At 36.5% G+C, this 17,483-nt stretch overlaps 1 protein-coding gene and 1 non-coding gene across 5 annotated transcripts in view; both read right to left on the bottom strand.

Annotated features, from left to right (window-relative positions):
• The window catches only part of LOC145686692 (uncharacterized), a 119,306-nt gene that overhangs the window by 67,066 nt on the left and 34,757 nt on the right, over positions 1 to 17,483 (bottom strand). For all 4 annotated transcript variants that reach the window (XR_014131639.1, XM_081760238.1, XM_081760239.1 and 1 more), the window contains exons 5-6: positions 13,043 to 14,134; positions 6,130 to 6,180 (exon numbers count right to left, since the gene is read on the bottom strand). Coding sequence is in view for 3 of the 4 variants with exons in the window: in XM_081760238.1 (XP_081616364.1) it covers positions 6,130 to 6,180; positions 13,043 to 14,134 (1,143 nt within the window). In the remaining variant the exon portion in view is untranslated. The remainder of the gene's footprint in view (positions 1 to 6,129; positions 6,181 to 13,042; positions 14,135 to 17,483) is intronic.
• On the bottom strand, positions 7,063 to 7,136 carry TRNAQ-UUG (transfer RNA glutamine (anticodon UUG)). The gene has a single exon. It is a non-coding gene; the product is annotated as a tRNA-Gln (tRNA).

Raw genomic sequence — 17,483 nt, 5'->3', positions numbered from 1 at the left:
TCTTAGCCAATGTCCTAACCAGTTTCTTTTCCTCTTCTCAATGATATCTAAAAGTGTTCTTTTCTCTTCCACCATTTCTAACATCCTCTCATTCGTTTTCCACTCGATCCAACTAATTCTTTCAATTCTACTCCACATCCACATTTCGAAAGCTTTTTTTTTTTTTCATCAATTTTGCGTAATGTCCATGTTTCCGCCCCATACAGTACAACACTCCATGCGAAACATTTTATGAGTCTTTTTCTCAACTCTTTATTCAAGGTCCCACAAAACAGACTTTTCTTCTTCCTAAAGGCTTCTTTCGCCATTTCTATCCTTGCTTTTATTTCTTGCATTTATTTCACGTTCGCAATTTGTCATTATTAAGAATACTACTCAGGTATCGAAACCTATTCGCTTGTTCTATTTTTTTCTCTCCCACTTTTATATTTGACACAGACCTCTTCCTTCCAGTCATCATGGCTTTTGCATTTCTAACATTTATTTTCATCCCATATTCTTCAAAATCCTTCCTCAAGTTTCTAACATCCTATTGATTTTCTTTTCAGATTTTACATCAAGCTGCGTATCATCTGCAAATCTTATACATCTTATCATCCTACCTCCTACCGAAATGCCGTCTTCATCATGTAGGCTATTTTCCACTCTCTCTCCTAAATAGACATTAAATAATGTTGGCGAGAGACAGCATCCTTGTCGAACTCCCTTCCAATTGGACTCTCCTCTGTTAGTTTCTCCCCTATCATAACACTTACTTGTTGATTCATATATAAGTTTTGTATGAGTCTTCGATCTTTTTATTCCAACCCAATCTTCTTTAGAACTCCGAACAATTCCCAATTCACGCGGTCAAAAACCTTTTCTAGATCAATAAATACAACATATACCTCTTTCCCTTTTTCTATAAACCTTTCACCGATTGCCCTTAATAATCCAATTTATCTGTAAAAGAGACACCTGTGAATTTATTACTCCCATAAAGTACTTGAAGAGTTAATAAACTTAAATGTCAAACAATGCGTGGCCTCCTGTTTACGTTTTTGATAAAAATAATTCGTGGATAAAGAAACAACCTATTTTAATCCTGTACTCATACTCTAAATACTTAAAGGGGGCGGGGTGGCTCAGTGGTAGAGCGTTCACCTCCGGTGCTTGGGGTCCCTGGTTCGATCCCAGCTTGCGCCGTGTGGACTTTGTGGTGGACAAACACCGTGTTCGTGGATTTTCTTGGGGTTCTCCCGATTCCTCCCACTTTCCTCATTCCACCATTTCATTCATTTCTCATCATCACCGTCTCCTTTCGCCTAACCGGCATAAACGTGGGACGTAAAACTCAGATTTCATTTTCATTTTTCTAAATACTTAACTAGACTCGAATTATTGAAGTAACATAATATGAGGGATTATTCTGTTTCTAAATTCATGATCAATAATTTGAGTCCAGGTAAGCATTTAGATAATGAGTAGAAGATTAAATAGGTTGGTTCTTGATCTACGAATTCTTTTACCAAAGATATAAAAGGGAGGTCACGCATTATGTGACGCTGAAGTTAATGAATCTGTCATGTGGTTTACTTTACTATTACGTGAATCCACGAACCAATGTAAAAATTCCTTAACAGTCACGTGGCGACGATGATGACCAAGAGTCATCAAAACATACGATTACATAAATAAAAGGGTTCTTTAAGTGGCTTCAAAGTTAGTATTTCAAAAACAGCCAGTTGAGAATGTCTAAGAGCATTGCCACAACGAACTTAAAAAGATTTTTTTTTTTTATTAACTTCTACAGGCTTTATACCAATTGTTCTATGTACTGTATTATTATACTCATTAAACAATTCTTGTAATATATCTATCCATCTATAATTTCCTTGAGTACCAAATTTCTTCAACATGTTTTGTTTAAGATTCTGTTAAAACGTTCTACGGTATGTTGTTTGACGAAGGCATGTGTTTCAAATGGAGAATTCAAAATTGAAAAATTCGCAAAATATCATCTCTATACTTATGGTTCCCAAGATATGGCTCCTTAATCCCGAAATCAGAACTTTTTTGGCCAATATCTGGGGAACGGCGGCCAGTTGGCCAATGATCACCGGTTACTATTTGGTATCAATACGTTCCTTATCATCTTACTTAGGTACTGATCAACACCAGTATCATCTCTCTATGACTTACAGTTCCCGAGATATGGCTTCTTAAATCTCCTGAAATCGGAACTTTTTTGGTCAATATCTCGGGACCGGTAAGAGTGACGCGAAAAATTCCATCACTCCTTCAGATAGTTTTTGATGTTCTATAGAATGGAGGGCTCAAAATTGAAAAATTCGTAAAATATCATCTCTCTATGACTTACGGTTCACGAGATATGGCTCCTTAAATCTCCTGAAATCGGAACTTTTCTTGGTCAATATCTCAGGACCCGTAAGAGTGACGCGAAAAATTCCATCACTTTAGATAGTTTTTGATGTTCTATCGAATGGAGGACTCAAAATTGAAAAATTCGTAAATAACAGGCATACATACACGCAGATATAGAAAATTCAGTAACGAACTTTTTTAAGTTCGTTGAAAATTACTTACGCAAACAGACAAGAGATCAAGATGGTTAAAGAATAGGACTATAACCAAGACCGATAATACTTACTTCCCTCCTCTTGCAAAGTTAGAAGTATAGATTAATCATTATTCTGTCAAACTTTCGCTGCCATGTTGGCTCCATTTTCAAGACAGTAGGGTAAGAACAAAGATTAATGGAGATAATAAAAATGGAAAATGCCGGTCTATGCGTATGAATACGCAGAATAACAATAAAACCGGTAATACTGGTTGTTCCTTGCTATTGTTACTTACGACGTTTATAGAGTAGATGTTTCGATAACTTTCATCTAGAATATTCATATACGAATTTATTTATTTTTTTTAACTTCTCACGAAGAATGCTTCACTATAGAAACGGATACCCTACTACAATGATTTCCTCCTTTATAGAACATATTTATCTATAATGTTTTTTGAGTTTGTACATTTTTATATGCGTAACTGTTCAGAAACTTTGGGAATTGCTTTAATAATAACTCTTTCGTTTTCGCATTGATTTTTCGAAAAAGAATTATGATGTTAATAAAGCGCTATAAGGAGCTACTTGTTTCTCGTGCATGTTTTCGGAATGAATAACTTCAGCTAATATTTCATACGGTAATACGGACGGAAATACAAGGATTAAAATGTGTTCATTTTCAAACTTGGATTGTGTTTATTTTATTTATCGAAAGATGACAGCCTTCCATACTGGTAACCACGCTGGTATTCACCATCAAAGACTGGAAAAGTAACATTGAGGAATATAAAAGTTACAAAAAATAGAAATTAAAAAAAGAAGAAAGACAGAAATTTAATATGAAATTCAGCGTTGCCAACATGTACGATAATTATCGAATCATACGATAATTTTGACCACCGTACGATGTACGATAATAGGAAACTATACGATAATTTAATAGCTTCAGGTAAAATGCAGAGATAGTTCTGGGGGGATTTGAAATTCGAAAGAAATTTCATTCATTGCGTGAAAAAGGTATGAATTTTGCAACAAATGTGACAAAATTACTCAAAACAATACAAATGCGAACCAATTCACCTGTTTACTCATGTTTATTATTACTATGTAATTGGTTAATCGGATCACTGGGATTTAACATACACATGAAACCTGCGTTATCTATTCGATCAATAAGGGAGAATTACTAGCTACTTGATGTAGGTAAGTTTTCACAGGTAAACATATAAAGTGTTGAAGGAAAACCACAGAATTCTTTTCGATAGACTCGTAAAGAATAGAACTTCATTCTTGTTTTGTAAGGAGATTCAAGAATATAGTTTTAGCTGTTCGCATTCGCGTTAGTTTCCTCTTAGCTTGATATTTAGACTTGAAACAAAATATACGATAATTTTACGGCAAAAACAATAATTTTAAGTGCTACATACGATAATATCTTCTGATCGGGTTGGCAACGCTGATGAAATTAGAAAAACTATGTCCTTCACATGAGCCACGCTAAAGTGAATTCTCATGGATCTCCTCTTACTTAAATTTCAACCTGAGAGCCAACCATATTATTATAAAATATTACCATAATTTCTTTAGTCACCAGCATTATGAACTACCTTCCAACGTCGCAATTTCCACTGCAAGGAACTATATTGGATCATAGGCCCAGTCCATTCCATTCTATTTTTCCCTGTCGGCTTTCCATAGGCCCGTGAGGTCGCTGTGACATTATTTTAACAATCAAAATTCGCAAAAATTCACTGGGATGGCATAAGGGTGATTTTACAGGTATGTTATGCAAGGGGGCATCACGGATTCCCGTTTCCTACTTTATGCTATGAAAAAAAAAAAAAAAAACTGTAGGCATTATTTGGCAGTATGGCTGGACGCTTTGTCTTTGTGAATCCTCACCTGGTTCTTGTTGGATCCGTACAAATAGGGGATGTGTTTCTGATAGATTCGGGTCATGACACATTGCTAGAAGTAGGCAATATTGACTTTCATTTTATTTCCTTACTCTGCACGTCTCCAACCTCCCTTCGTAACTTTACTCCGCGACAATTAAGATTCTCTGTAGGAACTTTTCTCGCCACTGGCGGTAAAATTCAGTACATGTCTCTCCGTGCCTTCCTCGGTACAGTATAAAGGGTTAGCATAAATGATTAATTCGTATTGAAAAGGCTATATTTTTCTAAATTATTACACGTACACACATGAAAGATATATATAAAAAGAACCACAAACTCACCAAGTTTATGCACCCTCTACGAATGTTTAATATGTGCCCCTTTGGTGACACGACACACGTCCCAACGAAATTTGAGCTCATTCCATACATTTTGTAGCATAGTCCTGTCAATTGCGTGCACTGCAGCACTGATACGTTCTTTCAGCTCGACTAAAGATTGCGGTAGTGTTGGTAAGTAAACAAGGCCAACATACCAACAAGACGGGGCATCCTCTCATTGGCACATCCCAGTTCGTGACTACCTAAACAATGAACTTCCCCAACGCTGGATTGGGCGTATTGGTGAGAATGACCTAGTTTTATCCCACTGGCCTCCCAGATCTCCTGATTTAACGCCCTGCGACTTCTTCCTGTGTGGGTACGTTAAGGACCTTGTTTACGTACCCCCACTATCGCAATCCTTAGTCGAGCTAAAAAGAACGCATCAGTGCTGCTGTGCAGACTTTTGACAGGACTATACTACAAAATGTATGAAATGAGCTCGAGTATCATCTGAACTTGTGTCTTTTAAGTTTTAGATTCCACTCTTAAGACGGCTACGCTAAAGGAAACGGTGATGATGAGAAATGAATGAAATGGTGGAATGGAGAAAGTGGGAGAAGCCCCGAGAAACCTCGCGCACACAGTGTTTGTCCACCACAAAGTTCACTTGGCGCGAGCTGGGATCGAACCCATTTCGTACACCAGAGGTGAACGCTCTACCACCGAGTCACCGCGGCCCCCTGGACGTGTGTTGTGTCACCGAAGGGGCACATATTAAACATTTAAACTTGGTGAGATTTTTTTTTTTTCATATATCTTTCATGTGTGTATATGTAATACTTTTGAAAATATAGCTTTTTCAAAATGAATGAATCAGTTATGCTAGCCTTGTATAACGGCCCACATGTTACTATTCTGAGATAAATGTATATCTCATCCAATGTAAAAACAGTTTTCCCGCTATACCCTGTCAAGTGTCTTCCGTACAGTTTGTCTTACGGTAAGCAATGTGACGCGAGAGGATGTTGTGAACGCGGCCTTTATGTAAGCACCACAGACCAAGAGAGTAACGACATAGGACTCTGATACTCGTAATCCAATCAACAAACTTCACTGGCAGACACAGATTTGAGGAATTCATCAGGATGTTACTAACTGGTCCTGGCCCAATTCTTGGTTCATGCTGTTAAAATTTCACAAAACTAAGTCTTCGTGCCTAACAAAGAACCCAGTTCTATCACGGAAGTGAGAAAAAATGTGTAGATCTACGCATTTTAAGTCTTACTGATACAATAGAAAGAAATGAATATGTTTATGCTTTCATATATAAAATTCACAACCTTACCTGATAAGTTGATTAGTAATGGTTCTTCATTGTCATCACTGTCTGCACTCCCTGTAGGGAAAAATAGAATTAATAGATACTGCAAATATACAATTGAAATGTTTCTGACAATTACATTTCAAATCTACCTTCTTATGTTACTAATACGAGAAAATGAAAATAGAATTTTTCAATTTTACGTCCCATGGTTATGTCGAGTAAGCTAAGCAGACAGTGATGAAGAGAATGAATGAAATGGTGGAATGAAGAAAGTACAAAGAAATCCATGCACGCGGTATTCGTACACCACAGAGCCCACTTGCCGCGAGTTGGAATCTAGCCAGGTACGCCAAGCACCAGAGGTGAACGTTCTACAAATGGGTCATCTCGGCCCAATGATTAAAACAAGTCGACAAAGATATTTATAACTTCTTCAGAAACATTAAATAAATAAACAAACAAGGTAAGCATTGTATAAAATGTTACTGGGTATGAATTGTTAAAATTAAGAACTTACTTTGTACCACTATCCAATTCCATACGCTCTATATTTTGACTAGCGCTGTAGTCATGTGCACGAACAATCTTGAGTGTGAGCAGGATATTGCTACATCTTGTTAAATGTTATATTATCTATTCTTTAAAAGAAATATTGGCCCCAAATATTTTGACAAACATTAGCTTATGTCAAAATATGATTTAGGTTTTAGATTTCTGGGCTTTCGGCATCTATGGCCATTTAGCCCGTCACATCTCTCGGATAACGATAACGTCCCTCGGCGAGCACACTACCCGGGGAAAGGGAAGGAACAAAGGATTGGGCAGGAAAGAAGCGGCCTGGGAGCTATAAGTTAGATACCATCCCGGCATTTGCCTGGTGTGAATGAGGAAAACCCAGGAAAACCTCATTCAGGATGGCTGGCCTGAAAAAGCTTTTTCACTTTTTTGACCGAGTGCCCCTACCGGGAATCGAACCCAGGACCGCTCGCACCAAAGGCGAAAGCGTTAGCGACTACGCCACGAGGGGCCACTATGTCCTAAAATCCGACTACTTTGTTAGGAATTAAAACTGTATCCCGAGAACTTTTTTTTTTTTTTTTTAATATAAAGACACTTCCTACTAATTCACTCTAAAAATTTTGGTAATTTTTATGATGGTTAATTCTATGTACAATTTTTCTTTATTGTTTTAAGCACGTTTCATTAATCACACTATTACACTTATACTTATTTCATTTTTCATTATATGGGTTTTCCCTTAGAATGCCTGCCTATTCCTTTTAATTCCTTTTCTGGCACTGAGCATTAAGAGAAGACGACTCTAGAAAAAGTAAATAATTAATGAACTAAAAAGGAATAGGCACACATTCTAAGGAAAAATACAAATAATAAAAGATACAACAAGTACTGTGATTGTAATAGAGCTAGGATTCACCCTATTTCTTACTATTGATGTGACATATAAAGGGTAAAAATATAGCTATGATTTTTATGAACCTACGTACACTACCGGCCAAAAGTATTGCATCACCCATGGAAATGCTGTAAATACGTACAAGGTGTACCGATTTTCATGAAAATATGTTGGAATGTTATGCATAAATTATCGTTAAGTCATTCTGAAACGTTTCTAAATTTGTCACCAGTAAAATAACTTCTCGCGATCAAAAGTTAGTTCAAAATGTTGCGAGACCTCACTCTCACAGCAAAAAGAAAAGTTCTTGACAAGTAGGAGGATAGTATGCTTTTAGCTGGTATAAATATTAATATGAATACTTGTTTACATGCAAAATGAAATGTCAATTAAGTACGAAACCAGCTGCAATTGTGCCGAGTTTTCTTGTCTGTTCGCCTTTCAGGGACCAGTAGTCATCAAGAGTTGTCAGCTAAAATATACTAAATAAGTGATTGTTTGTCCGACACATATGAACAGTATGGCTCAAGTTCGTGAACTTAGAAAAGAACAAGGTGTTGTTATTGTGGAATTGTACACGTTAAAGTTTTCTATGTGACAGATCGCTAGAAGAGTGAACATACATCAATCTACAGTTGTTCACACTATTCAACGTTTCAACGAAACTCTGTCAAATGTTAATCGTCGATGATCTGAAAGACCGCGAATAACGTCAAAGAATAAAGATCAGTTTATTGTGATCACAAGCAAACGTCAACGAACACTAACTGCCCCAGAAATTCGAGAAAACCTTAATGCTACCCGAGAAACAGTCGTATCTGTTAAAACACTGAAACTCAGACTTCGAAAACATGGTTCATCAAGGGGATGCATTGCACCAACAACAACAAAAAACTTTTAAGTAAACAAAACAAACGTAAACTATTGCAATGGGCTCAAGAACACAAGAATTGATCAGTACAACAGTGGTATAAGGTGCTCTTTAGTGACGAAAGTAAATTCGAAATTTTTGGAAGTAAACGAAGAAAGTTTGTTCGTCAACTTCCTGCAGAACGCATGCTCGAACAATGCATTAATCCAAGTGTCAAACATGGTGGTGGGTCTGTCATGGTACGGGTTGTATCGCTGGTGAAAATGTTGGTAATTTAGTGAAAATAGAGAGAACAATGAAAAAAGATTATCATCGCATCATGGAGAGACATGCTCCACCCAGTTGCAAAAGGCTTGTGGGTCAGGGATTTTTCAACAAGATGATGATCCCAAACACACATTTCATTTGTGTAAGTCGTACTTAAAAAAGAAAGAAAGACGAAAATAACTGATAAACATGCGATGGCCACCGGAAAGTCCGGACTTAAATCTGATCGAGTTATTGTGGAATGAGTTAGACAGAAACGTTCGAAAACGTCGGCCAGTTAATAAAACACAGTTGTGGGTACATTTACAAACGTGTTGGAATGGACTTAAAGCCCAAACATTACGGAAATTACTCGCGAGGATGCCTAGGTTGTGTGCTGCTGTATTGAGAGCTATTGGTGGATATTTTGATGAATCCCAAATTTGAATGATTTCGTTTCACATTCTGACTCTTCTGTTTTGGTTTTGTGTTACCCTTTGTTGTTTTGTTTCGCAAATATAAAATTGTTCTATTTGTGTTCATAATTATGTGCATTCATTTCGTTTTCTACTGATATCGGTGGTGATGCAATACTTTTGGTCGGTAGTGTATGTGTGTATACGTTTTACTCGTATTTTAGTCTGACAAGTGTATTCAAGCATGTAATAAGAAAATGGTTTGTGGTGGGTAAAGATCGTGTACATGGCTTTTGTCGGGGTTCTCCCGTTTCCCCACTTTCGTCATTCCACCACTATTATTCATCTCATCATCACAGTCTTCCATAGCCTTGGTGCATAATCGTGGGACGTTAAACTAATACAAAAATAGTTTGTGTATGTACAATGACTCTCACTAATATATCAAATTGCATTGTAAACATATCTGTATTATTCTAACGACAAATTATCAACATTGTAAAGATTTCTTTACAACTTCTGTTCCAAATGAGGCGGCTAACCGAATTAAAGGCAATTATTTAAAATTCGTGTTCTTTATTGTTCTTTATTGTATAAAAAGAAAACTGATTCACTCACCAATATTATAAGTTTAAGCGCAAAAAGACGAGGATAAATAGAAAGGAAAGGTTAATTTAAACACAAAGAAACTCCTTTAACTACTACCTATTTAAGCTCCCCACACACGATCGATTTTTACTCGAATAGAATGAAAGTTCCATAACAGATATGTATTATAACCCACTTTTTTACGCCAAATACATTTTCTTCTCACCAGCAACTACTGATTTTTGTCAGAAAATATTATTTTAACCTTTAAAAGACGACCTCCTTACTACATACATGAGATCAATGAATCCTGAAAGTAGTAAAATATTTGATGTCGTTGAGTTTGGTGATAAGACATCTTCTAGTAACCATGAAACTTCTGATGCAATCATACATCTTGCGTGCTTTGGACAGAAAAATTTCTAGCCCTCAGAAGTTGATTAACACAGTTCTACAGATAAAACCAAAATGTGGTGGCCATTTTCTTCTCAAGGAACAATTTTATTCCTCTTTGCATATTGTTCTAGTGTGACAAGGTTTATGCAGGCTCTAAGTTTAAGTATCAAAGGTTTAAAAGCAATTGTACAAGTGACACCGAACGATTTCCTTTTTGTTTTTAGTGAGTACTTTAATAATTGTATAGTACAAGCCTTAAGAACTTATAACTTACATGCCTGCTAAATTTACAGTCTTTATTATTTATTTGTTTATTTCTGTCTTAATGATGATAAGTATCGTAAATAGTACAGGAAAGAAAATTACATAAGGGCTGTACAACTGTAATAATGTAAATTACAGTCTTCTTCTATTGTCATTTGAATGACATCATACCCTCAATACACTCAAATTGGTCCTCAGCTTCTTTCTCTAATATAATATTCTTTTAAACAAAGATAATAGAAAGCAAATACGAGAGGCTCTTTAATCCTATTTCAAACTCTCGTATCTGAGTTTTAATCCCTAACTTGGAAATTCTTCTCTATCCATCACGACTTTGGAAATCACTAAAGAAATAATACACACTTCTGACCAGAATATATATACACTTGTTTATTAAAAACTAGATTACAGTGTAACGGTTTCCATGCACACAAGGAATTTGAGTACTTTCACTTTTAGTATAAATATCTATGCTCTAAGATACCTCTTTCAGTTAGTGTCTGATGAAGACAACGTTAAGCTGTCGAAACCGTTACACTGTAATTTGGTTTTTAATAAACAAGTGTACATATTCTGGTCAGAAGTGTTTATTATTTCTTTGGAAATTCTTGGTAAATTACTAAACCTTATTTTAAGAACTCCCCTTCTCTCGACTATTGGTTTTAGCTGAAAATTTTGGGGTGATTTGAAAAAGGTTTTCTTTATTTCTTTCTTTAACAAGCACCAGATACAGCTCAGAGGTCATTTTATACTAGATATCTAACGACAATAACAATGGAAAGGATATGGGAAGGTACCGGCCAGGACCTGTTTAGTAAGTACCATCCCGACATTTGCCTGGTAGGACTGAGGAAAACCCTGGAAAACCCGTCAGGATGGTTGGCAGCGGGAATCGAACCCACCGCGTCCTGAATGCGAAGCCAACGCTCTACGACTTGAGCTACTTCGCTCCGTTATAATGTGGTGGTTTAGATCTAAGTATAGATAGTGAAATGCCTGAATTCTGTAATATGTCAAACGTTCATATGTGAAAACCCAACATGATTCTTTCGTATAAGACCTCATCTATGGAACTCCTGCGAGAAAGTAAACCTTCTCACTTCTCACAACTGAAATGAAACTTTACTTTTTGGAAAAGATATGATGCACTGTTTATCGACTTATCACTTACTTAACTTATTGCCCTTACCGTAGGTAACAAGTGGCAGTTTCACCTGTATACCATGTGAAGAAGTTTGGTTTGAATGGCGTGACATTTTCTCAATTAAAATTGAAACAGAAACCAATAATAGGTTTCTACCACTTTCAGCTTCAGTAAAAGATTACAGTGGAAACGGAATATATTCTTGGCACGCTTAATTAAGGGCCTAGTGAGAGAGGGAGCTACATCACTTCGACAAAAGAAAAGGGAGTTCTAAAGCATTGTGTTGCGTCATAACTTGTATAATAAAGGGTCAACTTTTTACTTCTTAACTTATTGTTAAATACATTATGCAGAAGGAAAAATATGAATTATAATGTAAATAGCATTTATTATGAAATGCATGGTATAAGGTTTGTAGTATACCCATGTGGGAAAATCAATACAGTATATCAAAGAGTTATAATATGACTTAAATAATTTTGCCAGAGTGTAAATCAAGTTCACAGGTTTACATATGAACTACAGAAAGACTTCTGGAGTATGTTCGCTGTCCATTATTTCTGTGGATGTTAGTTTTTGGTAAATACCATTAAAAACTGGATGAGTATAAGGCATTATTGCCATGAGATCTTTTAACTTCAGAGCTGATATGGGTTGTCCATGTGAATAGAGTGGTGATACTTCTTCAAAAAGTGTAGTCACATGAGGATAATCAATCACGAGATCTCTTCTGGTTTTGGAGTGACGAAATGACATCTTCTTGAAGAGTTCTGAGTCAAAATAGGTGTATTTCAACAACAGTATGCCTGGAAGTGTTGTATCAAATTCCACACCAGTAGTTTTCGTCATATTACAGCTAGCACCGGATATTGCAACACCACTCGGTACTATTTTACTGTTCAACTGTTGGTACCTTCTCTACTGCCATACAGACACCATCAGTAAGTGGTATAGCTCCTTCTCTTACTCAAAATACTGTTGAGGGTGTATTCATGAATTCAGAATATTTGCTGCGGCAAACGTGGGAGCTATGTCACACGATTGTCGTTCACATGATAGATGGCATATGTCAGTAGAAGACTAGAAATGGCAACAACTAAAATTTTCAAAATTTGTGGCATAGCTCCCTCTCTCACTAGACCCCTTAATTGATTCCAGAAAACGGCATTTCGCTATCTATTACCGTTTTTATTCTATAGCGATCAAAGTTCAAGTCGGAATTGTTTGATTTCTATATCAACGATCTCAATTTCTAACTTCTGATCTCGATTTCTTTATTCTGATCAATTTTGAGATTATTTGTTTCTCTCTCACATACATATACATAACACAGACACACACGCACGCGTGCAGACAGAGCAAACCAAACCACTCAAAAATTGGAATTACTGAGAAGTGAGGCTGTTTACTTTTCTTTCAGAAGGTTTCCGGAAAATCAGAAAATTTCACATAAGTCGCCAATTTAACAACGTTCAGATAGACGTCATCGATGTTGTCAACGAACACTGAAACTGATTAAACTACAACTACTGCGTGATATTATGTAAAAACTTTTTTTAAAAGTACTTAAATTGTTGACAATAGTAGTTACTTACCTAAATTCTGCCTTTTTTCCACAACAGATGTTTTTACAGTATCATTTTTTAATACATTATTAATTTTCCGTTTTTTCCCTTGAGTTTCCTTTTGGGTATTATTAACCTTTTTCTTGGTAGGTTTATTTGAATCTTCTACTTCGTCCATTATCTTTGAGGCTTTTCCTTTTTTTCTTCTTTGTGAAGACGATCTTGAAACATTTGCTTCATTACAACGGGAGTTCCTTAGAACCACTTCGGAACGATTCGAAACTGGTGATTCAATTGTTCCATCAATATACGAAATGCGTTCCATGCGTGAAGATGGCCAGATATTACTAGTGTCTCTTGCTGCACGTATTTCGTTCATATTAGCTTCTGATACACTGTGAACGTTTTCAATAGCTATACTAGCTTCTGATACACTGCGAACGTTTTCAATAGCTATACTAACATCTGTGCCAGGCAAATCACAAAAATTAGTTCTCGTGACATCTGCTTCTTCACTATGTGTCCTCAGAGAAGTTACACTATGTATTTTTATATGGTCTGATGTTCCACTTTGTGCATGTTCTGTTGATTCACTATTTACATCTGTTTGTGAATGAAGAACAAGATTAGGAACACGATTTGGCACTTCCGTATTGGATAAGCCTAAAGACGAATCCATAGACATGCGATTTGCTTCACTTGATGGAACAGCAACTAAGAAAGAAACTGAATCACCTGACTGAGACATAACAGAAGGAACGATTACATTTGAATCACCTTCTTGAATAGATATCGGATTCATTATATGAACAAGTCTTGCTTGCGGAAGACCTTCTGTTGATGTAAGTGCACCGATCATCTCCGACACACTTTCACTTTCCGATATTTGGGGTAAATTCGTGGAACAATTGCTTGATTTCCAAAAATATGGATCATTTATACGGTTTGCACCATCTATATTCCATTCATTTGGTTCAGCTGGTAACTGAGTGTCCTGGGATGAAGAGTAGACTGACGTGTTTACCCTCATTAGATCTCTCCTGGCAGCTCCAACGTTCGATGAACGTGAAGAATCAGTCTGTTGACTCTTACTACATTTATTATTAAATGAAGATTGAACATCTGAAAAAAAATTAAAAGCAGAGTTAAATGTTTATATCGTTAAAGAAATTTCATTACATGATAAATATTGTATACACATGGCAGTTTTATAAATGGATTTCTGACATATAGATGAGAAAAAATTGTTATATGAACCTTGATCCACTAGGTAATGTTACTTCCAATTTTCCCCGGAATAGATATATGAGCTAACATCTATAAAATACTCCCTCTAATCATCTTACCTAAAGCAATTACATCTTTATACAAGCTGATAGTTAACAGATTCAGATTACATACATACCAAACACACACACACACACACACACTTGCATAATCTGATAGAAATGGCCGAAATGCGCAATGTCCACATTAAACCATTCCTGACTCGAAGTATGGTGGCGTAATGGAACCGTGAAAAATTCTAGTTGAAAGTTACCTCAACAGGTAGTCGTAACGCCAGAAAGATTGTTGCAAGTGTGATAGGACGTGATACAGTGGTCGGTGCATTTCGCTGGACGAGGGCGATGTCGTATAAGTTCAAACTAACAAGTAATCCGGCAAAAATTATCGTATTGTAGTGTGAACATCAGACGTAGATGTATGGACACTGTATTGCTGGTTTCAAACATTTCGACCCGGAGACAGAAGTTTCTAAGATGGGAGAAACGGAGAACGCATGTCACCACTCAATAACAACACTTTAAAGCACGTATCAAGGCTCCTATTCCAGTCATTTACGACCATCTGCAGAAGACAGGACAAGTGAAACAAGTAACTCCACAAATAAGGTCCTACTCGATTGTAAAGTCACGTATGACGGGATTTATCTTTCGTGACAATCGTAAGCGAAGTGGACAATGGTTTAACGTTGATGAAACCTCTTCTTCCAAAAAATGTTCAACACTAAACCTGATGCCATGCGCATCGCTTCCCACTAAGGCCTGGGAGTTTTAGTTATTCCCATTCGATTGCTAGTATTGCTTAGGCAGTCTCGTTGCTCTATTCCTGTTCCAATTCCTAAGCCGAAAATTATGAAAATGCCTATCCTTTAAAAAAAAGTCAGATTCCACCATTACTGTTTCAGTATGAAGCACATTAACAATTTTTTGATCGTTTATTTCTATCCAAATCGGTGTATCTTCCATTTGGCACCTTTTTATTTGTAATCTAAGATTACTTCGAGGATCGGAATTGGAAGTACGACAGCCACTCTTGGTAAGTCAATCTTACACAATACTAACAGATACCAGCCTTCAGATCCCAGTATTTAGCCTCCTCGGCCCGCAAACAGTCAAGAATCAAATCTTTCAATCCTTGGTTTGAAGGAGAGCTGCTTGTTATTATGGACCACGTGAAACCCAACAGAGAGGGAAATTTACTCTTATATTGCGGAGGTGAAGTGAGCAATTCTATAAGAAATGTGCACTTCTGGAGAGAAAAAAAAAAAGTGAAACTTTCAAGAATACTTGTTTACACCTGGCAGAAGAAATCTAGAGGTAGGGTCTAAAGATTTTGGCAGTCATATTGGAAAATGGCCGCCATCTTGGAAAATAGGACCATTTTTCAGAATATCTATTTCAAGAAGCTACTGCTTCAACACTTTTCATCCGAATTTCATGGTTAATACGTTGTTCTCTTCAGAATAAAACAGGCTTTTAAATGCAATATGGTACATGTCCGTATGACGTACAAGAAAAGGGAAATTTGGAGGAAATCGGGAATTTTTCTTTTAAAAATATCTTTTTTGGAAGTTTGAGCCCTGCTAGAGCGGCCCCAGGGAGACTACGCGACCCTAATGTACCCTAAAATAGTACATAAGGGTCATGGTAATATCTTTGCCAAATAACATTAGAATATCCTATATAATGACATGAAAAAAAAAATATTTTCTAATCCTGTTTGAAAGTAAAATATTTACACTAATAGGTAAACTTGCGATCTAAAATTTCTGGATAAATTAACATTTCAACCAATTTCATGGCTAGTACATCATTTTCTTTAAAATAATACAATTACTCAACTGCAATACTGTCCATGCCTCTGTGACGGGTGGGAAAAGGGAAATTTGAGGAAAATCGGGAAATATATCTGAAAATACTTCTCTTAAGGTTTGGGCTCTTTAGAACGGTCCCGGGTGAGAGTATGGGACCCTAATGTACCCTGAATAATATATTTGGTATTGGTAATGTTTCTGCCAAATACCATTCCAATATACTATACAATAACGTAGTGAAAAATAATTTTCCAATCCTCTTAATTATATAATTGTACATTAGGGTGGTCTTTGACAGCCTTTAGTGTGAAACTGGAGACATAAAGGGAAATTATAACATTTCATTTGTTCGTGTTTCATTTAATTTTGCATTAATGCACTTCATGTTTTCTTTTTTACTTTGACACAATAAACACCTTTGCTCCTATCTGACACGTTAGAAAAAAGAATGGAGAGAAGTATTAGAGATTAAAAAACTTCTAAAATAAAGTTGGAACTAATATCATGTAACAAACCATACTAAGTGTTAGTCTCAACATCGTCAAAATTATCATCACTACTATCAACAAAAGTAGGAAGCTCGAATTGTTTACTTTCATTTTCACAATCAGTATACTTGCAAAGCATTGTATACCGCATCCGTGAACTTTTGCATTTGCAACGAGTAGTGTTACACTTTTTGCAAGAACAACTTAATAATTCCCTGCGAGCACGAGCTGCTTCAGGAAGAGTTGTCCATGTTGGCTCCCCACTCCCAGTTGTATTTCTGTGCAAACTCCAAGGACATAGATCAGGTAAGATAGGTTCTTTAACCAAACACTGTCCCCGACAATAGCCAGGTTGATAAGCACTCAAAACATGTTGAAATAAAGCTGCTTTTGTTGATGGTATTCTTTCCATGGAACGTCGTTTCTGTGTAAAGAGCTCTTTCCTATACTCATTAACAGGGCTGTAACTTGTGTGTGTGTGTGGGGGGGAAGGGGCATCTGCTATCCAGGGAAGCTCCCACCGTTCGAGGGGGCCATTTTAAGACAAAATTTTCTTACTCCATATACAATACGAACATGAAATTATAAATGAAGCATCAAACAGGTTCATTACATTACATTATATTACATAAACAAAACAGCACACAAATGGTAAGACAAAAAATGAGTCGTGGGCCCATTTCAGTAAAAAATGTCTACTATTAGGGGCCTTAGAAATAATACTTACTTGTATGACTTTGAAATTTGTCAATATTGTCCCTATAATTAATTTGTCATGTATGGAACGGGCCCAGAGGCGTACTAATGACCCCGCATACCTTGCCGTGCTGGAGGGCCCATAAAGAGTAAGAGAAAGATGGAAAGAGGGGGCCCGAGAATTAGAAAA

Source organism: Thermobia domestica, chromosome 5 (assembly GCF_964235325.1).
Source record: "Thermobia domestica chromosome 5, izTheDome1.hap1.1, whole genome shotgun sequence".
NCBI lineage: Eukaryota > Metazoa > Arthropoda > Insecta > Zygentoma > Lepismatidae > Thermobia > Thermobia domestica.
This window is presented reverse-complemented; position numbering and strand designations above follow the sequence as displayed.